The sequence below is a fragment of the Microcaecilia unicolor genome, chromosome 4, assembly GCF_901765095.1.
Source record: "Microcaecilia unicolor chromosome 4, aMicUni1.1, whole genome shotgun sequence".
Lineage (NCBI taxonomy): Eukaryota > Metazoa > Chordata > Amphibia > Gymnophiona > Siphonopidae > Microcaecilia > Microcaecilia unicolor.
This window is the reverse complement of record NC_044034.1, coordinates 251,320,174-251,344,878: the sequence shown is the minus strand read 5'-3', so window position 1 is coordinate 251,344,878 and position 24,705 is coordinate 251,320,174. Positions and strand designations below refer to the sequence as shown.

General features: G+C 45.2%; 1 protein-coding gene across 1 annotated transcript in view; it reads right to left on the bottom strand.

The window, feature by feature from the left end:
• The window catches only part of EIF5B (eukaryotic translation initiation factor 5B), a 197,499-nt gene that overhangs the window by 64,041 nt on the left and 108,753 nt on the right, over positions 1-24,705 (bottom strand). The window contains exon 14 of the mRNA XM_030201415.1: positions 18,405-18,546. Within this exon, the coding sequence (XP_030057275.1) occupies positions 18,405-18,546 (142 nt within the window). The remainder of the gene's footprint in view (positions 1-18,404; positions 18,547-24,705) is intronic.

Below are 24,705 nucleotides of genomic sequence, written 5' to 3'. Positions count from 1 at the left end.
TAATAGCAGAAGACGCCCGGCGGGAGAGAGAATCCACAGCATCATTGTGCTTCTTGAGCTGCTCAACTAGATCCTCTACTTTATCACCAAAAAGGTTACCTCCCCGGCAAGGAACATCCGCCATCTGCTGCTGGACCGAATGATCCAGGTCAGAGAGACGCAGCCATGAGAATTTGCGCATCACTATACCTTGGGCAGCAATCCTGGATACTACATCAAAAGTGTCGAACATACCCCTGGCCAGGAATTTACGACACGCCTTCTGCTGCCTGACCACCTGGCCAAAAGGCTCGGCCTGCTCCGGAGGGAGGCCATCAACCAAGCTCGACAGTTGCCTCACACAGTTCCACAACTGGACGCTCGTGAAGAGCTGGTATGTTTGGATCTTGGCAGCGAGCATAGCGGGTTGATACATCTTCCTCCCAAAAGAGTCCAAGATTCTAGATTCTCTACCTGGGGCGCCGAGGCATAGTCCCTAGTACTCTTGGCTCTTTTGAGGGCGGAGTCCACCACCATGGAATTGAGAGGTAGCTGAGACCTCATCAATCCAGGCTTACCGTGGATCCGATATTGGGATTCATTTTTTTTCGGGATCACGGGATTAGACAGAGGGAACGACCACTTTCGCATAAGGACTTCCTTCAGTACATTATGCAAAGGAGCCGTTGTAGCTTCTCTAGGCGGAGAAGGATAATTCAGCACCTCAAGCATATCAGCCCTGGGGGCTCATCCTTAACCTCCATATGGATGGGAATAGCCACAGCCATTTCCCGGAAAAAGGAGGTAAAGGATAGACTCTCCAGTGGAGAAAGTCTCCTTTCTGGTGGAGGGAAAGGTTCAGAGGGAATCCTAAAGGACTCGTCAGAAGGAAAGTACCTGGGATCTTCCTCTTCCTCCCACGAATGCTCATCTTCAGTATTGGACAAGACATCCCTCAGAGCAGTCCGAAACTGAGCCTGCCTCGACGCCGAGGAACGACGTCCTCGATGGCGATGCCGAGAAGTCGACGCCCACCTGGACTCCAGTGAAGCTTCCTCCACCGACGTCGAAGGGGAGCCGACCTGGGTGGCAGACGGCACTGAGGTCGGGGACCTCACCACAGGCGAAGGGCCAGATGCTGCTGCAGCAAACGTTACGGAAGGCGCAAGCACCCCCAACACCGAAGCAGACTGGCGCAGCAATCCTTCCAGAAGTTCTGGAAGCAGGGCCCTGATGCGCTCATCGAAAGCCGCCGTCGGGAAAGGCTGCAGGGTCGGTAAAGGAGCCGGTGGCAGAATCTGTCGAGGCTCGGGAGCAGGTACCAGGCTGCCAGAAGACCGACACATCAGCACCTCCTGAATAGAGGGGGAGTGATCCTCTCGGCACCGATGCTTCTTGGGTGCCGATTCCCTCGATGCCCCGGAGCTCCCGGCACTGTGTGTCGAAGGAGAACGATGACGGTGCTTCTTCGCCTTCGCTCAACGTACGTCATCGAGACTCCTCGGTACCGAGGATGTGGAATCCTCACACCTCCTAGGGGCCGGGTCTGACGAAGGTCGGTCCCGGGGGGCCTGCATAGCAGGAGGCCTTGAGGCAGGTGGAAACCCACTCGACGCATCACTGCTCCCATCGCGAATAGGTCTTTCAGCAGTCATTACCTCTGCTCCCGACATTGATGCTTCCCTCGAAGTCGACGCCACCGACCTCGATACCGATGTCGAAGGACCAGACCGAGCCCCAAAAAGCTTTTCTCGTTGGGCTTCTCGAGACGCTTGGGTCTGTTTCTTCATACGAAGACACAGACTAGAAGTGGTTGGGCTATGGTCAGGCCCACGGCACTGAATACACCAGGCATGGGTATCGGTGCCTGAGATGGTCCGGTTGCACCGAGTACAATGTTTGAAGCCGCTGGGTGTCTTCCATGACATGGAAGGAAAAACAGCTTTGGTGAAATCAAAAGACATGATTGTGCCTGTTAAAAGAAAAAAGGGCATAAAAATAAGGGAACAACCTGACCGCGTGGCCGGCTCGAAAACAAAGGAAACTTTAAAAGGTGGACAAGAGTAAAGAAAACTACAGGAATCTTTTTTTTTTTAACTGTAGAATTGAAAACAAAATGAAAATAAAATAAAGAAAAATAAGACAAAAAGCCAAAAAACTGTCGAAGACTCTTTCCCAGGCCTGAGAGGAGCGCAGAAAACACGAAGAAAAGAAAACTGAGGAACGCATTCACGTGGCGGGTGGGAAATCGGTCCACGCACGCACGTCAGAAGACTCTGGCAAAACTTTTTTTTATATATTTTGCTTGCAAAATGCCAACTCCTGGGCCGACACGGACGTCGACCCACATGTGAGAACAAGCAGCCTGCTTGTCCTCGGTGAATCTATTTTACAATAACCTAAAACTAATAAGAAAATGAGCTGCTGTACTGGGTCAAAACAAGGGCCCATCTAGCCCAGTATTCTATTTCCAACAGTGCCAACACCATCTTACAACAACCTGCCAGAGTCCCAGAAAGTAGCAAGACTCAATGCAACTTAACATCGAAGATCAGCAGTGGCTTTCCCCAGGTCAACCTTAACAGCTTATGGACTTTTCCTTCAGGAATTTGTCCAAAATGTTCTTAAACCCAGTTGCTATGGCAATGAGTTTCACAGCTTAACGATATGCTGAGTGAAAAAAATATTTTCTAATTTTAAATGTGCTACTGTATAACCTCATGGAGTGTTCCTTATTCTTTACACTTTCTGAAACAGTAAATAATTTGCGTTAACATATCCCATTCCATTCAGGATTTTATAGACCTTTTTTGTATCTCCCCTCAGACATCTCTTCAAGCTGAAGAACCCTAACCTTTTCTCGTACGAGAGTCATTCTATCCCTTTAATCATTTTGGTTGCCTCTCCATACCTTTTCCAGTTCCGCTACATCATTTTTAAGATGCAGTGACTAGATGCAATCACCATGGAGAAATATAGAGGCATTATGATATTCTCTGTTTTATTCTCCATTCCTTTCCTAATAGCCTGCATAAAAAACTCATACAGGGAAACAAGTGTGCAAGAATCTCTAAACAAAGCTTCACAAAGACCGTCAACTATGAAGATTATGAAATGATTCTCTCATATGGAGTGCGGTCAATTAAACATTTTATTTAAAGGTAATTAAGACATTCAACCAGAACAATTTTCTCTCTTCTCTTTAAATAGCTAATTTAAAATCTATATGCATGAGCAACTCTAATACATACTGCAATCCCTAAATGTAGTTTTACAGACTTCATAGAACAATGTTCCTAACCATATTTTTTTAGATACTGTGATATATACTGTAAAATGAAATGACAATGCTCTCATGCAAGAAAAAGTATAGCAAAATTGGAAGCATTTATTAATAGAAACATAGAAACATGACGGCAGATAAAGGCCATATGACCCATCCAGTCTGCCCATCCTCTGTAACCCCTAATTCTTCCTGTTCCTAAGCGATCCCACATGCTTATCCCATGCCTTTTTAAATTATGGAACAGTCCTAGATGCCACCACCTCCACCGGGAGGCCATTCGACGCCTCCACCACCCTTTCTGTGAAATAGTACTTCCTTAGATTACTCCTAAGCCTATTCCCTCTTAACTTTGTCATATGCCCCCTCATTCCAGAGCTCTCTTTCATTTGAAAAAGGCTCTCTTCCTGAACATAAATGCCCTTGAGATATTTAAACGTTTCTATCATGTCTCCTCTCTCCCTCCTCTTTTCCAGTGTATACATGATGAGGTTCATAAGCCTGTCCCTATAATTTTTGCATTCAAGATCACTTACTAATTACGTAGCCGCCCTCTGAACAGACTCCATCCTGTTTATATCTTTCCGTAGGTGCGGTCTCCAGAACTGCATGCAGTACTCCAAATGTGGCCTCACCAGAGACTTATACAACAGCACTATCACCTCCTTTTTCCTGCTGGTCATACCTCTCTTTATGCACCAATCATCCTTCTAGCTTTGACCGTCGCTTTATCTACCTGTTTGGAAGCTTTAAGGTCATCAGACACAATCACCCCCAAGTCCCGCTCTTCCTACGTACACTGAAGCACTTCACCCCCTATACTGTACCGTTCCCTCGGATTCTTGTCACCCAAGTGCATGACCCTGCATTTTTTGGGATTAAACCTTAGAGCGAATGCTACATACCTGTAGAAGGTATTCTCCGAGGACAGCAGGCTGATTGTTCTCACTGATGGGTGACGTCCACGGCAGCCCCTCCAATCGGAATCTTCACTAGCAAAAGCCTTTGCTAGCGCATACGCGGCCGTCTTCCCGCCCGAAACCGGCTCGTGCCGGCCAGTCTCATATGTAGCAAGACAAAGACTAGGGAAGACACAACTCCAAAGGGGAGGCGGGCGGGTTTGTGAGAACAATCAGCCTGCTGTCCTCGGAGAATACCTTCTACAGGTATGTAGCATTCGCTTTCTCCGAGGACAAGCAGGCTGCTTGTTCTCACTGATGGGGTATCCCTAGCCCCCAGGCTCACTCAAAACAACAACCATGGTCAATTGGGCCTCGCAACGGCGAGGACATAACTGAGATTGACCTAAAAAATTTACCAACTAACTGAGAGTGCAGCCTGGAACAGAACAAACATGGGCCTAGGGGGGTGGAGTTGGATTCTAAACCCCGAACAGATTCTGAAGCACTGACTGCCCGAACCGACTGTCGCGTCGGGTATCCTGCTGCAGGCAGTAATGAGATGTGAATGTGTGAACAGATGACCACGTCGCAGCTTTGCAAATCTCTTCAATAGTGGCTGACTTCAAGTGGGCTACCGACGCTGCCATGGCTCTAACATTATGAGCCGTGACATGACCCTCAAGAGCCAGCCCAGCCTGGGCGTAAGTGAAGGAAATGCAATCTGTTAGCCAATTGGATATGGTGCGTTTTCCTACAGCCACTCCCCTCCTGTTGGGATGAAAAGAAACAAACAATTGGGCGGACTGTCTGTTGGGCTGTGTCCGCTCCAGATAGAAGGCCAATGCTCTCTTGCAGTCCAATGTGTGCAGCTGACGTTCAGCAGGGCAGGAATGAGGACGGGGAAAGAATGTTGGCAAGACAATTGACTGGTTCAGATGGAACTCCGACACAACCTTTGGCAGAAACTTAGGGTGAGTGCGGAGGACTACTCTGTTATGATGAAATTTGGTGTAAGGGGCCTGGGCTACCAGGGCCTGAAGCTCACTGACTCTACGAGCTGAAGTAACTGCCACCAAGAAAATGACCTTCCAGGTCAAGTACTTCAGATGGCAGGAATTCAGTGGCTCAAAAGGAGGTTTCATCAGCTGGGTGAGAACGACATTGAGATCCCATGACACTGTAGGAGGCTTGACAGGGGGCTTTGACAAAAGCAAACCTCTCATGAAGCGAACAACTAAAGGCTGTCCTGAGATCGGCTTACCTTCCACACGGTAATGGTATGCACTGATTGCACTAAGGTGAACCCTTACGGAGTTGGTCTTGAGACCAGACTCAGACAAGTGCAGAAGGTATTCAAGCAGGGTCTGTGTAGGACAAGAGCGAGGATCTAGGGCCTTGCTGTCACACCAGACGGCAAACTTCCTCCACAGAAAGAAGTAACTCCTCTTAGTGGAATCTTTCCTGGAAGCAAGCAAGATGCGGGAGACACCCTCTGATAGACCCAAAGAGGCAAAGTCTACGCTCTCAACATCCAGGCCGTGAGAGCCAGGGACCGGAGGTTGGGATGCAGAAGCGCCCCTTCGTCCTGTGTGATGAGGGTCGGAAAACACTCCAATCACGGTTCTTCGGAGGACAACTCCAGAAGAAGAGGGAACCAGATCTGACGCGGCCAAAAAGGAGCAATCAGAATCATGGTGCCTCGGTCTTGCTTGAGTTTCAACAAAGTCTTCCCCACCAGAGGTATGGGAGGATAAGCATACAGCAGACCCTCCCCCCAATCCAGGAGGAAGGCATCCGATGCCAGTCTGCCGTGGGCCTGAAGCCTGGAACAGAACTGAGGGACTTTGTGGTTGGCTCGAGATGCGAAGAGGTCTACCAAGGGGGTGCCCCACACCTGGAAGATCTGTCGCACTACACGGGAATTGAGCGACCACTCGTGAGGTTGCATAATCCTGCTCAACCTGTCGGCCAGACTGTTGTTTACGCCTGCCAGATATGTGGCTTGGAGCACCATGCTGTGACGGCGAGTCCAGAGCCACATTCTGACGGCTTCCTGACACAGGGGGCGAGATCCGGTGCCCCCCTGCTTGTTGACGTAGTACATGGCAACCTGGTTGTCTGTCTGAATTTGGATAATTTGGTGGGACAGCCGATCTCTGAAAGCCTTCAGAGCGTTCCAGATCGCTCGCAAATCCAGAAGATTGATCTGCAGATCGCGTTCCTGGAGGGACCAGCTTCCTTGGGTGTGAAGCCCATCGACATGAGCTCCCCATCCCAGGAGAGACGCATCCGTGGTCAGCACTTTTTGTGGCTGAGGAATTTGGAAAGGACGTCCCAGAGTCAAATTGGACCAAATCGTCCACCAATACAGGGATTTGAGAAAACTCGTGGACAGGTGGATCACGTCTTCTAGATCCCCAGCAGCCTGAAACCACTGGGAAGCTAGGGTCCATTGAGCAGATCTCATGTGAAGGCGGGCCATGGGAGTCACATGGACTGTGGAGGCCATGTGGCCCAGCAATCTCAACATCTGCCGAGCTGTGATCTGCTGTGCCGCTCGCACCCGCGAGACGAGGGACAACAAGTTGTTGGCTCTCGCCTCTGGGAGATAGGCGCGAGCCGTCCGAGAATCCAGCAGGGCTCCTATGAATTCGAGTTTCTGCACTGGGAGAAGATGGGACTTTGGATAATTTATCACAAACCCCAGTAGCTCCAGGAGGCGAATAGTCATCTGCATGGACTGCAGGGCTCCTGCCTCGGATGTGTTCTTCACCAGCCAATCGTCAAGATATGGGAACACGTGCACCCCCAGCCTGCGAAGTGCCGCTGCTACTACAGCCAAGCACTTCGTGAACACCCTGGGCGCAGAGGCGAGCCCAAAGGGTAGCACACAGTACTGGAAGTGACGTGTGCCCAGCTGAAATCGCAGATACTGTCTGTGAGCTGGCAGTATCGGGATGTGAGTGTAGGCGTCCTTCAAGTCCAGAGAGCATAGCCAATCGTTTTCCTGAATCATGGGAAGAAGGGTGCCCAGGGAAAGCATCCTGAACTTTTCTTTGACCAGATGTTTGTTCAGGGCCCTTAGGTCTAGGATGGGACGCATCCCCCCTGTTTTCTTTTCCACAAGGAAGTACCTGGAATAGAATCCCAGCCCTTCTTGCCCGGATGGCACGGGCTCGACCGCATTGGCGCTGAGAAGGGCGGAGAGTTCCTCTGCAAGTACCTGCTTGTGCTGGAAGCTGTAAGACTGAGCTCCCGGTGGACAATTTGGAGGTTTTGAGGCCAAATTGAGGGTGTATCCTTGCCGGACTATTTGGAGAACCCACTGATCGGAGGTTATGAGAGGCCACCTTTGGTGAAAAGCTTTCAACCTCCCTCCGACTGGCAGGTCGCCCGGCGCTGACACTTGGATGTCGGCTATGCTCTGCTGGAGCCAGTCAAAAGCTCGTCCCTTGCTTTTGCTGGGGAGCCGAGGGGCCTTGCTGAGGCGCACGCTGCTGACGAGAGCGAGCGCGCTGGGGCTTAGCCTGGGCCGCAGGCTGTCGAGGAGGATTGTACCTACGCTTGCCAGAAGAGTAGGGAACAGTCTTCCTTCCCCAAAAAAATCTTCTACCTGTAGAGGTAGAGGCTGAAGGCTGCCGGCAGGAGAACTTGTTGAATGCGGTGTCCCGCTGGTGGAGCTGCTCTACCACCTGCTCGACTTTTTCTCCAAAAATGTTATCCGCACGGCAAGGCGAGTCCGCAATCCGCTGCTGGATTCTATTCTCCAGGTCGGAGGCACACAGCCATGAGAGTCTGCGCATCACCACACCTTGAGCAGCGGCCCTGGACGCAACATCAAAGGTGTCATACACCCCTCTGGCCAGGAATTTTCTGCACGCCTTCAGCTGCCTGACCACCTCCTGAAATGGCTAGGCTTGCTCAGGGGGGAGCGCATCCACCAAGCCCGCCAACTGCCGCACATTGTTCCGCATGTGTATGCTCGTGTAGAGCTGGTAAGACTGAATTTTGGCCACGAGCATAGAAGAATGGTAGGCCTTCCTCCCAAAGGAGTCCAAGGTTCTAGAGTCCTTGCCCGGGGGCGCCGAAGCATGCTCCCTAGAACTCTTGGCCTTCTTTAGGGCCAAATCCACAACTCCAGAGTCGTGAGGCAACTGACTGCGCATCAGCTCTGGGTCCCCATGGATCCGGTACTGGGACTCAATCTTCTTGGGAATGTGGGGGTTAGTTAAAGGCTTGGTCCAGTTCGCCAGCAATGTCTTTTTTAGGACATGATGCATGGGTACTGTGGACGCTTCCTTAGGTGGAGAAGGATAGTCCAGGAGCTCAAACATTTCAGCCCTGGGCTCGTCCTCCACAACCACCGGGAAGGAGATGGCCGTAGACATCTCCCAGACAAAGGAAGCGAAAGACAGACTCTCGGGAGGAGAAAGCTGTCTTTCAGGAGAGGGAGTGGGATCAGAAGGAAGACCCTCAGACTCCTCGTCAGAGAAATATCTGATGTCTCCTTCGTCTTCCCACGAGGCCTCACCCTCGGTGTCAGACACAAGTTCACGAACCTGTGTCTGCAACCGTGCCCGGCTCGACTCCGTGGAACCACGGCCACGGTGGGGGCGTCGAGAGGTAGACTCCCTCGCCCGCACCGGCGAAGCTCCCTCCGCCAACATAGTCGGGGAGCCTTCCTGGGAGGCGACCGTAGTCGGTACCGCACGCGGCACTGACGCCGGAGACCTCACCCCAGGCGATGGACCAGCCGGCGCCACGCTCGACGGTACCAGTGGCGCAAGCACCGCCGGTACCGGAGGGGTAGGGCGCAACAGCTCTCCCAGGATCTCTGGGAGAACGGCCCGGAGGCTCTCGTTCAGAGCGGCTGCAGAAAAAGGCATGGAGGTCGATGCAGGCGTCGATGTTAGATTCTATTCCGGGCGTGGAGGCTGTTCCGGGCTGTCCAGAGTGGAGCGCATCGACACCTCTTGGACAGAGGGTGAGCGGTCCTCTCGGTGCCGATGCCTGCTGGGTGCCGAGTCCCTCGGCGACCCAGAGCTCTCGGTGCCGACACAGGAAGGGGACTGGTGACGATGCTTCTTCGATTTTTTGGAACGAAGCACGTCACCGGAGCTTCCCGGCACCGACGAGGAGGACGTAGAATCCAGCCGTCTCTTCCTCGGGGCCGAGGCCGAAGAAGGTTGGTCTCGGGGGGGCTGTACCGCAGGAGCCCTCAGGGTAGGGGGAGACCCACCCGAAGGCTCACCGCCACCAGCAGGGGAATGGACAGCCCTCACCTGCACTCCAGACGAAGCACCACCGTCCGACGACATCAGCAGACGAGGTCCCGGTACCACCGACGTCGATACAGTCGTCCGATGTCTCAGCGCCGATGCAGAGGGTCGATGCCTCGATACACTCGATGCACTGGCAGCCGAGGATGAAGGTCTGGACGATGAAGACGTCGATGCACTCGATACCCCCGGTGCCGATGCCGACGAAGAGCCCGAGAACAAAATGTTCCACTGGGCTAACCTCGCTACCTGAGTCCGCTTTTGCAAAAGGGAACACAGACTACAGGCCTGAGGGCGGTGCCCATCCCCCAGACACTGAAGACACGACGCGTGCCTGTCAGTGAGCGAGATTACCCGGGCGCACTGGGTGCACTTCTTGAAGCCGCTGGAAGGCTTCGATGTCATGGGCAGAAAAATCACGCCGGCGAGATCAAAACTCGAAATGGCGAAAATTGGCACCACAAAAATAGGGAGAAGAAAATTTCGACCGAGGCCTAACTAAGGCCTACCCTGACGACGAAAGAAAACTTACCGGGGCGAAAAGCTCGAAATACGGGAAAGGAAAAAACGGAAAAAGGCCTTCCCGAAACACTTTCACACTTTCTCAGAAGAAACGAGTCGAAAACGACGCGCGAGGTCAACTTTCCGGGGCACGAATGGCGAAACACGACTGTACCGAGCGCGGACAAAAGAAGACTGGCCGGCACGAGCCGGTTTCGGGCGGGAAGACGGCCGCGCATGTGCGGTGCGCATCGGCGCGCGAGGGCTAGCAAAGGCTTTTGCTAGTGAAGATTCCGATTGGAGGGGCTGCCGTGGACGTCACCCATCAGTGAGAACAAGCAGCCTGCTTGTCCTCGGAGAATTATTATTATTATTATTATTAGCATTTGTATAGCGCTACCAGACGCACGCAGCGCTGAACAACTGACACAGACAGTCCCTGCTCAATAGAGCTTACAATCTAAAAATACAGACAGACAAGACAATTAAGGGCGAGGGAAGTACTGGGTGAGAAGGAACAAGGGGAGGGCAACTGAGTAGTGGCTAGGAGCCAAAAGCAGTGGTGAAAAGGTGGGTTTTCAGCATAGATTTTAAAACAGGTAGAGATGGAGCTAGATGTACAGGCTCAGGAAGTCTATTCCAGGCATAAGGTGCCGCGAGGGAAAAGGAACAAAGTCTGGAGTTAGCAGTGGAGGAGAAGGGGGACGACAAGAGAGATTTGTCCAGTGAGTGGAGTTCACGGGAAGGAATATAGGGAGAGATGAGAGTACAGAGATAATTGGAGGCTGCAGAATGGATGCATTTAAAGGTCAGTAAGAGAAGTTTGAACTGTATGCGGAAGCGGACAGGGAGCCAGTGAAGTGACTTGAGAAGTGGGCTAGTGTGGATATAACAATTTTGGCGGAAAATAAGTTGTGCTGCAGAATTTTGGACACACTGGAGAGGAGAGAGATGGCTGAGTGGAAGACCAGTGAGAAGCAAATTGCAATAATCCAAGCGAGAGGTGACAAGGTTTTATATAAGGGCTCTGGTAGCGTATTCAGAAAGGAAGGGGCAGGGCCAGTCTTAGCAAGTGCGGGGCCCTGTGCAGACCAATTTGGTGGGGCCCCACCCTAGCCCCACCCCAGCTCCACCCCATTGATAAGATTATTCCATTTTTAGAAAAAATTTTTATTTATGAAATTTCAATGTCTATTGGGGAGGCTCCATCTATACCTACCAAGGACATATACACGTGATATAGTCTCTGCCACCCTACTAAGACACATTTTATCATGTCTTTTCACCCTCAGTCTGTAAACAGACAGATGAGTTTTGCAAATGAAGGGAGAGGAAATGGTAAATGCACCATTTTGTCACTTCTTAACTTGTTGATTGTTGGAGAAACAGGAAGCTCCTCATCTCTCAATAGATTCTATTCATATCTAGGACAGACAGAAATGTGCAACACAGACTACTAGGCTCCTATGCAGCAGAGATACCATGAGCAAAACTGGTAATGCATACAGTAACTCTTTTCCTCTTACTTTTATGTAATTTTTTTAACGTAAAGGTTAGTTGCCTTTAATATAGCTCCTTTCAGTCTTGTCCATTGCTGTTCTACATCCTTCAGCTGTTCTCATCCTGCTAACTGTTCCTTGAGAAATTCCCCCATCTCAACAAAGTTAGTTCCTTTGAAATCCAGGACCTTCAATCTCGAATGAGCCGTCTCTTCTGTTTTAATATTGAACCATACCATACGAAGATCACTAGATGCCAAATGGTCTACCACCTTAACGTCAGAAACATACTCTCCATTCCTACGTTTCTGACGTCCAAACTGGTAGGCAGATAAGAGATATTACGCACATAAAAAGATCTCAAAGAGCATCTCAATTACTATAAGCCACACCTATAATAAAAAATATGTTCTTGTATCAATCACTCAGTTTAGTGCCCTAAAAGTTTACAAAACATACTATTTCTTCCATATTAATTTATTCATGGTTATTACAAGTACACAACTATAGAATTCAACAACCTGGAATTATGTCAATCCTGACACTGCTCTCTTAGGGAAACAGACAATCTCTGCTTTTCAAAATGAAGCACAATACAAAAGTGCCAACTCCATTAAATTTCTTGTCAGCAGTCTTTGATCTATTCAAACCAGTGATGGGGGTTCCAAATTGTGCCTTGATCTAAACAGAGTTGGTTACCTGTAATGGGATACTCCACACACTGCAGAGAAATGGAACCATGAAGAGAAGTGATATCTCCCGATGATGGCAGCTGCGTAGATGACAAACAAGCTTGTTTACTTTGAAAGATTCACCCCCTTTCCCTGCCATGTCTGCAATGTCCATATCATGGCTATAGGTATACAGTAAATTAGTGGAGCTGGGAGGAAAGGAAAGTGTGGCTGCATTTCCCTGCTATCTACAGAGAACCCCTGTTATGGTAAAGCAACACCAATTTCTCCAGTAAGAATACAGTAAAATGCAGTCAAATGACAACTATTCAAAAGTTGAGGGTTGATATAAATTACACCTATATTTGCAACCCAAGAAATGAGAAATCAGGAGGGTTGGAATGGTTGCTTAATTGAAGAGGTTTTGGTGGACTGATTTTCTGAATGCAACAACAATTCTTGATTGTCTAAGCAGTAGTGTTTTGTGAAAGTGTGGACTGAGGATCACATTGCTGCTCTGCACATGTTCTAAACTGAAGTTGCATGCAGACTGGCCACAGATGCGGCTTTTTCTTTGAGTTGAAGTATTCTCATCTAACCTGGAGACAAAGTGTAAAATGTTAAAGCAAGACAATACATTCTGAAATCCAATCTGAGATTGTGTATTTGCTGACAGGTGAACCAAGACTGTTAGGGTTAAACAAAAATGGAGATAGAATAGCTTGCTATGTATGCCGTCTAGAGCTTACAGTGTCTTAGAATGATGTTTTGATTGAGCAGGAACTCCAAAACAACCGACAAGAATTTGAGATGGGTGTGCAGCATCACTTGGTTAGGAAAGAACTGGAGTACACAAAGGACGATACACAAGAACTTAAATTTCATTTATTCTATGTGCAGAATTTATTGCAATTAGGAATAGTGTCTTCCAAGTTAGGTATTTTAGAGGTGCCTGTCCTAGTATTTCAAAGGGGACATACAGAAGTTGCCTTATTCCAGAGGGTGGCTCATAAAACGGTAAGTCATCATAAAGCAGATGGGGATAGACTTAAAGATCTGAATATGTATACTTTGGAAGAAAGAGGAGATATGATAAAGACTTAAATAAATGCACAGGAGGCAAGTCTCTTTCAACTGAAAGGAAGCTCTGGAATGAGGGGGAATAGGATGAAGGATTAAGAGGATAGACTTGGAAGTAACCCGAGGAAATACTTCTTCATGGAAAGGGTGGTGGATTCATGGAGCGGCCTCCCGGTGGTTGTGGAGATGAAGACTGTATCTGAATTCAAGAAAGCTTGGGATAAATGCATAGGATCGCTAAGGGCATGAAAAGGAGAGTAGATGGCATGGCTGGGCAGACTGGTTAAGCCATATGGTCTTTGTCTTCATTTTTCTCTGTTTCTATGTCTTAAGCTTCACTAAAATGCCTGGGCCAAGAATGAGAGTAACTTTTTAACTGGCGTTTTGTCTTCATGAGATCTTGAGACCAGAAGCACAGAGCCAATATGTTCTATGGGCAACAGCAGCAACTGCTACTGTTCTAGAAGCTGTTTCATAAGCATCATAAGTAAACTGGATAAAGAGTAATCCACATAGCACTGTGAATGCTGAAGCTTTCAAAATGGATAGTTTATTCATTACTGCATAAGATTAGCCATACTGCGTCAGACCAATTGTCCATCTAGCCCAGTATTCTGCTTCCAAAGTGGCCAATCCAGGTCACAAGTACCTGGCAGAAACCCAATTAATAGCAACATTCCATGCTACCAATCCCGAGGCAAGCATTGGCTTCCCCCATGTCTGTCTGAACAGCAGACTATGGACTTTTCCTCCAGGAAGTTGTCCAAATATTTTTTAAACCCAGATATGCTAACCGCAGTTACCACATCTTCTGGCAGCAAGTTCCACTGCTTAAGTATTCTTTGAGTGAAAAAAATATTTCCTCTTTTTGTTTTAAAAGTATTTCCATGTAATTTCACTGAGTGTCCGATGGTCTTTATACTTTTTGAAAGAGTGATAATCGATTCACTTCTACTGGTTCTACAACACTCAGGTAGTTATAGACCTCAATCATATCCCCACTCAGCCATCTCTTGTCGAAGCTGAAGAGCCCTAACCTCTTTAGTCTTTCCTCATATGGGAGAAGTTTCACCCTCTTTATCATTTTGGTTGCTCTTCTTTGAACCTTTTCTAATTTTGCTATATCTTTTTTAGAAACGAGACCAGAACTGAAAGCAAGGTGAGGTTGCACCATGGAGAGATACAGAGGCATTATAATATTCTTGGTCTTATTTTGCATCCCTTTCCCAAATATTCCTAGCATGGTTTGCTTTTTTGGCCGCTGTCTCACACTGGGCAGAAGATTTCAGCGTATTGTCTACAATGACACCTAGATCTTTTCTTGAGTGCTGACTCAAAGTGGATCCTAGCATCAAATAACTACAATTCAGATTTTTCTTCCCAATGTGCATCACTTTCATTTGTCCACATTAAATAATCTGCCATTTGAATGCCCCAGTCTTCTGGTTTCCTAAAGTCTTCCTGCAATTTTTCACAATCTGATTGTGTTTTTGACAACTTTAAATAGTTTTGTGTCTTATCTGCAAATTTAATAACCTCACTCATTCCATTTTCGAAATCATTTATAAATATGTTAAATAGCACTGATCCCAGTATAGATCCCTGCAGCACTCTACTATTCACCCTCCTCCATTGAGAAAAATGGTCATTTAACCCTACTTTCTGTTTTCTATCCAATAAAAATTCCTAAGCCACGGAAGGCCACTGCCTCCTATCCCATGACTTTTTAATTTTCCATTAACAATGATGGTAATTTAGATGTTCCTTACATCACTATGCATGGTTGGCTAAGACTCATAAAGAGGTGTTCTTGTTTGATGCATAGATAATGGAATTCTTTGCCTGTCATGCTGAAAGACATACTTTCCAAAAGCACTGCAGGGCTCTTTTATGTAGACTGGTTTTTCAACTGTACTCTTTACTACAGATGATGGGACAGTAAGTAGCACTTTTAATCTGGTACTATGTTTTGCACAGAAGTATTAGGGAAACATTTTGTGTGCGGTTTTAAATTTTATTTACTTTTATAATTGTTTTACGTGCTTTATGATTGATTTTATATGTTGGTTGTAACCCACTTTGATTTTTAAATAATATGGGCCAGACATTTTATAAATAAATCAATCAGCAACGCTCTTGGTTTTCTTCCTGAAGTCTTAAATTCGTGTTCATGAGTCTTGTCAAATCAGTAAGAAAGTACAATCTTCTGAGCCACTGGGGGTTTTGACAGAGGTAATTAAATTTGCTGACGACACAAAGTTATTCAAAGTTGTTAAATCGCAAGAGGATTGCGAAAAATTACAAGAGGACCTTACGAGACTGGGCAAATAAATGGCAAATGACGTTTAATGTGAGCAAGTGCAAAATGATGCATGTGGGAAAGAGGAACCCAAACTATAGCTACTTAATGCAAGGTTCCACATTAGGGAGTCACCGACCAAGAAAGGGATCTAGGCGTCGTCATTGATGATACACTGAAACCCTCTGCTCAGTGTGCTGTGGCGGCAAAGAAAGCAAATAGAATGTTAGGTATTATTAGGAAAGGAATGGAAAACAAAAATAAGGATGTTATAATGCCTTTGTATCACTCCATGGTGCGACTGCACCTTGAATATTGTGTGCAATTCTGGTCACCGCATCTCAGAAAAAGATAAAGTGAATTAGAAAAGGTACAGAGAAGGGCAACGAAAATGATAAAGGGTATGGGACAACTACCCTATGAGGAAAGGCTGAAGAATCTAGGACACTTCAGCTTGGAGAAAAGACGATTGAGGGGGAGATATAATAAGAGGTCTATAAAATAATAAGTGGAATGGGTAGACATGAATCTTTGTTTACTCTTTCCAAAAATACTAGGACTAGGGCACGTGCGATGAAGCTGGCCTGTCCCAGTGTGGCAATATTAATGTACTTATAATGCCACAAAGTACATCTGAGAAAGCTGCTCAGTAAATCCTTTCAAATTTCCACAACCATCATCTGACTACTCAAAAATAATCTAAATCCCCACACTCTGCTTCAACTTCTTCTAAATATGCTATAAACCAGCAATGCTTAAGGAAACTAGCATTAAGAAAATCCACAGCCTTGATCGCTTTTTCCATCACATTGTGCAATGAATTCCACTTCCAAACTTCACAGCAAAAATTCTCCTGATGAATAATACAATGGAAGCTCACACACCAACCTTCTCACTTGACTTGGATAAGTTAGAGCTTTTACTTCCTGTCACTGAAGGTACTCCATCTTTGGTGAATGAATCCAGCTTTTCTATGCTGTGTGCAGATAGCAAATGGCCATACTGTCAATGTTGCAGCATCTGCCACTGAATTAAGCCACACTGCATGACTCTGTTTCTCTTTGGTCCTAATGTTATGTTTGTAATTCATGTCTGGGCCTGTCTCTCTATTCCACTTGATACTACAGGGAAAGCAAGTTGCACGCAATTCTGCTTATGCAGCTGCATCTCATGGTACTTAGCATAAGACATGTAAACCTGTCCCTCTGCTCTGCCTGATGCTGAAGGAACTAATGCAGCTTTATGCATGACTGTTTGTACAGTCATCTGCCTCAGAACCTACCAAGAGGCAGAAATGGAGAGCCAGAATTCTCAGACTGTACCCCAAGGTAAGGCAGGCTGCATTTGGCCTGCAAGTTACATGTTAGACACCCAGTATCTAGTACAACATAGAAGAAACTGCATTAGAATTCTCTCATCTGAAAAGCTGCTTTAACTATCATACACCCTATAGTCAACTACAATTCATAGCCTCCTTATCACTTTTCTAATTATTGAAGGTGTTACTAGATCAGCAAATGGAAGCATAGAACTACTTTTGCAACCACATTAGGCTGTAAGTTGGAAAAAACATCTACAATAGTGTTAAATGAAAAGCAGAGCAAGCTAGGTTAATGCAGCTGTATGAACAATATTTTTAGTTAGATCAATTTGCAAGCAGACCATACAATTAAGATGACACTTTCTGATTTATATTTCACACCAAAGAGAATAGAACTGTTTAAAGTTTAGGTGAGATTTTCTTCCAACAGGATCCATTATGGATCGAAGAAAAGCAGAGGTAATGTTAAGCTTCCAACCCCAGTGCCTCTCCCCCAATTTCACTGTAGCCCATTACTAATATCTATCTATATAATTCACAACCCCAACATTCTAAATAAAGCCACCACCGGAAGTTGAAGCGTCGAGATCAGCTTTCCCCACCGGAAGTTGAAGCGACGAGATAGCCGCTTTCCCCATCAGTGTGTGCCCCGCCCTCGCGTCACTACATGACGACGACGAGGGCGGAGCACTGACACTGGACAAAACGGAGCGCAAGCAGCAATGAACACATAACCGCTCACTTACACTGCAGCACCGACAACATGAACAGCACTGACAGAAGAAATCCATTTGGATGGCCATGCTCCTGGTCTCCGTGAGTCACCCCCCCCCCCCCCCCCCCCCACCAAAACAAGCTAGCGCCCGTTTCATTGCTCTGAGAAACAGGCCTTCTTTACTAGTAATTATCTAATATCAAGAATTCTTCTTCCTTTTGAGACTGGATCTTGCTCCTTGAATTCTATTATCAAGGGAGCATGAAATTTATTCCACCATTGCCAGTAAGAGTTTCCTTTGTCCAACACTGAAGACATCTTTCTTACCCATTATGCTGGCTTTAATTAGATGTAACCTGGCTCCTTTCCCATTAATTCAATAAGCATTTGCTGTTCCTAGTTAAAAAAAAAAAAAAACAACAACAACAACTCCAAAGGAGTAAATGTAATTGTTTACCTTATCAGCCTTACCTTATCAGCCTTTATATATACTGGATAATGGTCCTCCAATATCATTTAATTTTGCTACAGCTTTATAAAGCACAGAGGAGGGTACTGTCCACAGTCTTACATTTTATGACTTTACCTACCATGTGGGCATGAATTTGTAAGAAAAATGCCAAATGAACGTCCTTTAAAGCAATAGCTGTAGACATGTATACCTGCTATTTCAAAATACATTAGTAAGAAATTAAATATGTAAACTCATTTCAAAAGTCTGAAAAGAATCCATGTCAGTCAAGTTCTTAAAAAAATGGGGGGGGGGAAAAAAAAAAAAAAAAAAAAAAAGAGTGAAATGAAACTGATAAAGCAGATTTAACTTGGAAAATAGAAAATTGGTGGGTATATAAGTCTTGATCAAAGAGCTAACGTACCTTATTCAGAGCTACAATAAAAGGGCACTTTTTAGTCTTTAGCAGATTTATAGATTCAATTGTCTGTGGCTCCAAACCATGCATGATGTCAACCACAAGAATGGCAATGTCACAGAGAGAGCTTCCACGATTTCTCAAGTTGCTAAGGAATAGAGGAAAGGGAGGTAAAAATAATTAATGAAGATATAAAAAGGTAGTCAAAATCATGCATATGCAATGATTTTTTTTAGCACTTCTGTTTTAACAAAATGCTAGAACTAAGAGGTATTAGTACTATGCTTTTAGATGAAAGCTGTATAAACTGAGGGCAACTGATAAGGTTCTGATTAATTTCAATATGGCAAATTTGAAGACCCTGGTTGGCTTTCGCAATAGGTCTAAACCTGATTAATCTACTTTAACAAAAGTTACTGCACCAATGAATAGACAAAACTGCAACATTTTTCACATGAGATAAAAATAGTAAAGGAACAAAATTTTAACAGACTACTACTGTTGTATGTTTTCATGTGTATCCAAAAGTTTGTGATGAGATCCTGCACCATTATAAGTCTTTTCTCTAGATTTCCAATTTATACCACCACAAAATCCTGCTTGGGGAGGTCCTTTTACTAAGCTGCGGTAAAATGTGGCCTGTAGTATGGATGCATGTTTTTGGCACACACGCTGCACCATTTATTTTGTTTACTGCACTTGGAAAAAAAGGCTTTTAAAAAATTGGGGCAGTAAATGGCCAAGCGCTAAAATTAAAAGCAGCATGCATGGCTCACGCGATACATGTGCGGTAATCATGCAGCGCGCGCCAATGTAGCCACACTCCCGATTACCACCGGGAAGGCCCCACGGTAGAAAATAGAAAAATATTTTCTACCATAGGAAATGGTGTGCACCAACTTTGAAATTATGGCCGGGTGGGCATGCTAACCCGAGCAGTAGTGTCAATTTAGCACACGCTACACACTCATGGTAGCCCTACCGCTGCTTTGTAAAACCGCCCCTCAGTTTGTAAAACTAATGACCCAAATCCCCATACTGAGAAACTGAGTTCATCTGGCAGGCTGCAATAATATAATTGTTCAGCTATAACTAGAAAGTCAAGCAATCATGCAGGCAGTTCTGTCTGGCAGACTATTTTAAGTCTGTAGTTCTCAATCTTTTTACCATATGATATCCACAAAATGTTCATATCATATGTGCATGCAACACACGACTCAGCTGTATTTTTAGTTCAAATATTTTGTTCAATATGATACAAGGAACAGAATACATACTTTTACAAGCTGTTAATAAAATTCATTTTTTTTCCAAAAGTTTTAATCCTCACTTGCTTCACTGGTTAAAAAAAAAAAAGAAAATCTGGGAAAGATGTGCTAGACAGGTTTTTTTTTAAACTAGCAAAAAAGGCCCGTTTCTGAAGGCAAGGAAACGGGCCCTAGGCAGGCAATTTCTCCGCCCCCCCCCCTGCGCTACGGCCCCCTAGACTCCCCCTCCGTGCCAGCGAAAACCGCCCCCCGCCGCCATTGTGGACTACCTGTGCTGACGGGGGAACCAAACCCCCGACAGCCGAAGTGCTGTTGTGCCCTTCGCGTTGCTTCCGCAATCATCTTCTCTGCAAGTTTCTCTGCGTGCGTCTGACGTCAGAAACACGCACAGAGAAACTTCCAGAGAAGATGATTGAGGAAGCAACGCGAAGGGCACAACAGCACTTCGGCTGTCGGGGGTTTGGGTTCCCCATCAGCATAGGTAGTCCACAACGGCGGTGGGGGGCGGATTTCGGTGGGCCGGGGGGGGGGGGTCGACAGGTTCGCAGAAGGGGGGGGGTCGAAGGGGCTGTAGCACGGGGGGTGACAGATGATTCCGAGGCAGGTTCCCTACTCCTCCCCTTGCCTTGGAATCAGCTGTCATGACGTCAGTGACGTCAGTGCATGTCTGCCTAGCAGACCACCTCCAGGGAGCCACGGTCCCAAGCACAGAACGTTGGAGGTGAGAATTACTATATAGGATTGAAGGTTGAACAAACTCACCTTAACCTCCATCAATATCAAGGTGGTTTATTGTGTCCTGAAATACTTGCAGAGCAAATCTATGACATTTTCGCTTATGACTCACCATAGAAAAATATATTCACATTCTAGTATCACTTCAGAACAGCAATACAAAATCCTTCCACTGTTGGTCATTTTGAAGGTAAGTTTATAATTCTAAAACTCTTACATGCATACTTCACTGTGAAGATTTTTTTTTTAAATTTAGTCGAGCCTCTTAGCGCAAGAAAAGTTAAATTCAGATAGATTAAGTATTCTCCTCTCCCCATAGGGCTAAGGAAATGGAGAGCTAAGTGAGTTGCTCAAGATTACAAGAGCATCAGTGAGATTTGAACCCTTGCTTCCCAGGTTCTTCACCCACTGCTTTAACCTCTAGGCTACTTCTCCACAGCTGGATTTTCAAACAAAGTTATGCAAAGACCTCTGGTAGAAGATATGACTACTAGGGCATGTAGTAGCCATATCTTCTACTATATACCAAAGGTCTTTCTCAAGACCAATACGCTTATTCACAAGAGACTATCTTGTACACTTTGAGGCATATTTTCAAAGCACTTAGGCTTACAAAGTTCCATAGTAACCTATGAAGACAAAGTATCCAGACTCCTGAAAAGGCACCCCTAGTGCCGAAACAGGGTACCTTGAAGAGTCCTCTCTCAATAAATATATTATAAATATTCGGTCTGTTTTTTTTTTTTGTTTTTTGTTTTTTTTTGAAGAGCCTGGTTCTGTTCCCAATCCTCTATCTGCTCCTAAAATTTAGCTCAGCCACTTTAATTTTCAAAAGCTGTATATAAAACGCAAACCCACCTCCCAACCCTGGCTTCAGAAACATCTCCTCAAACAGTGCATAAGCTGATGTGTATATAGCCTGACCATGCGCAAGCCAGCCACAGTTCAGGCAGGCTGGTTTGTTACAAGCCATTTTTATTCATAAAATACTGATTTACCACAGAAATGTCTCTGAAAATTATCTTCCCTTAGACATGCAGAACCTTGCAAAAAGAGCCTATGAATCAAACCTGCCATGATATAACAGCACTAACTTACAGAACCCAAGAGCAAGAATCCTGTCAATGGAGACATAATGCTACAATTTCAGGACTCCTATAAATCCTCATACAAAAAACTACACACTAGTAGAATCTCCTACCTTGGTCACACACGCAGAACAGATAGTACTCACCAAATACAGAATAAAAGGTCCAAAAATGTAGAAACAAAAAGAAAAAAAAAAAAGAAACTCAAAGAAGCCATATTCATCATGAGAAGTGCAAATTATTGGCTGGTAGCCTCTATACCATTGCTAAGATTTTAGAGGGATGGGTCATGAAACAGCTGACATGTTATATTGATAAATATGATTTGTTATATCCATCTCAGTCGGGAGTTCGGAAAGGATAAAGCACAGAGACCGTTTTAGGATCTCTGGTGGTACATAGGAAACATCTGTCGAGTCGCAGTCAAAGTGTTACTATTATTCAATTTGATCTATCAAGTGCCTTTGATCTGGTCAACCATGATTTATTGTTGCTTATGTTGGACAGCTTTGGCATACAAGATGCAATGTTAAACTGGTTTAGGGGATTTTTGACTGGTCGCAGTTATAGGGTTAAGATGCAGGGTGCCCTGTCTGATGTTTGGTTTCCAACGTGTGGGGTCCCACAGGGCTCACCCCTTTCACCAATTTTATTTAATCTGTTACAGCCACTAAGTAAGGTCCTAGATGGTTTAAGGTTATATACCTTTACCTATGCATATGACATTACTAATTCTGATGCTTTATTCAAAGAGTTATGAAGAGATAAGAGACATTCAAAAATGTGTAGAGGTTATAGAAGGGTGGGCTTCATGTTTTCACTTGAAACATAATCAAGGTAAAACAAAATTTCTTTGGATAGGTCCACCTAAGAATATAAAAGGTAAAGAGACTTTTGTTATAATGTTAAATCAGGTTAATAAGGTGGTAAAGAGCTCCTTCTTTCTATTACGTAGAAATTTTTTAATTACATTGTTTTAGGCTCATAGTATAATCTTTGTTGCTTTCCAAGTTGGATTATTGCAACATAGTTTATGTTGGTTGCATGAATGAGATCCTAAAAAAACTTCAGATGATTCAAAATTTTGCAGTTTTATCTTTTCTCTGAGTAGGGAAGAGTATATATCTCCTTACCTTGTTAAACTTCATTGGTTACCAGTAGCCACTAGGTATTATTTTAAATTATGTAGTATGGTTTTTAGGGCATTGTATGAGGATCTTCCATTATATTTGGCTGAGTTTTTCTCTTTGTTGAACAATTACATAGGGGCCAGATAATTTTGAGATTTTCTTCTATGGCTATGATTAAACTTACAAAACAGCTGGCTTCAACGCCTATCATATAAGGATGCTTCAGTTTGGAATTCACTTCCTACGATAATCAGGTCATCTAAGGACTATTTAACTTTTAGAAAACAATTGAAAACATTTCTCTAAGAAATACGCTGAATTTTTATTAACTCACTGTACTCAAACTGTAAATTCCCGAATTATCTCTGTCTTTAGTGATCCGCACTGAACTGTGAAGGCTTTTGCGGAATACAAGATTAATATGTAATGTAATGAAAAAAACAAATGAATTTCATCCTGTACTAAGCAAAATACAAAAAAAAAAAAATGAAAAGTGTGCATTTCCAAAGCTGATTACAACATTAACAAGTGAAAATAAAATTCCCTTTTTCTATCTTTGGTGCATGACCATTTTAATAAATGGGGTTGTCCTTATCTCTACCCCCACCCCTTTCTTCTGTTGATCTTTTCATTTTTCACTTCTCTCTGTGTTTTTCCTTCTTTTCCCCCATTTCCAACTCTCATTTTGATCTTTCATTTTTCTGTTTCTCACTTCTCTCCATTTTTATTCACTTTTAATGAGATTGTGACTTCTTTCAACCTCTAGTCTCCAATATCCCTCTTTTACTACCAACCTACCACATCCAACTCACTCCCCTCCCCAGTCAATCCATTCTTCCCTTCACTCACTCCTACGGTTCCCCATTTCTATCATTTGTAACCACACTTTCCCCAGATTCCCTATGATCCTCATCCCCTCATCAGCGCCAACTCCTTCCCCATCGCTTATCCTTTTTTTTTCTCTTGCTCCCTACTCACATTACCTTACCTGCTTTTGCTTGATCTCCATTTTACTCATTTCCACCTTCTTTCACAGATCTGTCACTTTCCTCTCTCTCATCCCCTCTCAGATCCTTCAATTTCACATCATCTCTCCACCTCACCCTTCTATAACCTATCTCAAATTAACCTAATTTATCTAATATATCCCTATACTTGGCCTCTAATCCTCGAATCCCCATGCCCCAGACCCTAAATCTCCATTCAGTCACTAAATCCTGACTTCTCACCTAATGTCAATCCTGTGAGCCTATAGCAACATCATTATTTCAGGCACAACCCTTCTCTCTCATGGTACCCTCCCTCTCCCAACTCATGTCTTCTCTCTAACCCTGCTCCCAGGCTCACCAACTGCAATACTCACCCCATCTACCCAATGATCATACCTGACAAAAAGATAATGATCATGTGAGAGGTGGCTCTGTTCATATCTTCCTTTTTGCAGTTAGTGATATCTGTGGGGGAGGGAGCAGAACTCCACATTTCTATCTTGGGCTGGCAGTCGCATGATCTTCTGGCATGAGAGACGCAGCAATGAGTAACAGGAATGGGGATTTCACATATTTAAAACCTTGCTCTGCACTCTTCTCAAGCCAGCAGGCACATATGGTCATTGAATGTATAAGAACATCAGAATGTACACATTCAGGCTCATTTTCGTAAGAGAAGGACGCCCATCTTTCGACACAAATCGGAAGATGGGCGTCCTTCTCACAGTGTCGCCCAAATCGGTATAATCGAAAGCCAACTTTGGGCGTCCCCAACTGCTTTCATTCACGGGGACGACCAAAGTTCACAGGGGCGTGTTGGAGGCATAGCGAAGGCGGAACTTGGCTGTGCTTGACCCATAATGGGAAAAAAAAAGGGTGTCCCTGACAAGCACTTGGACGACTTTACCTGGGCCTGTTTTTCTTATGACCAAGCCACAAAGAGGTGCCCAAACTAACCAGATGACCACTGGAGAGAATCGGGGATGACCTTCCCTTAATCCCCCAGTGGTCACTAACCCCCTCCCACCCTAAAAAAAAAACATCTTTAAAAATATTTTGTGCCAGCCTCAGTTCCATGACAGCAGAATGCAGGTCCC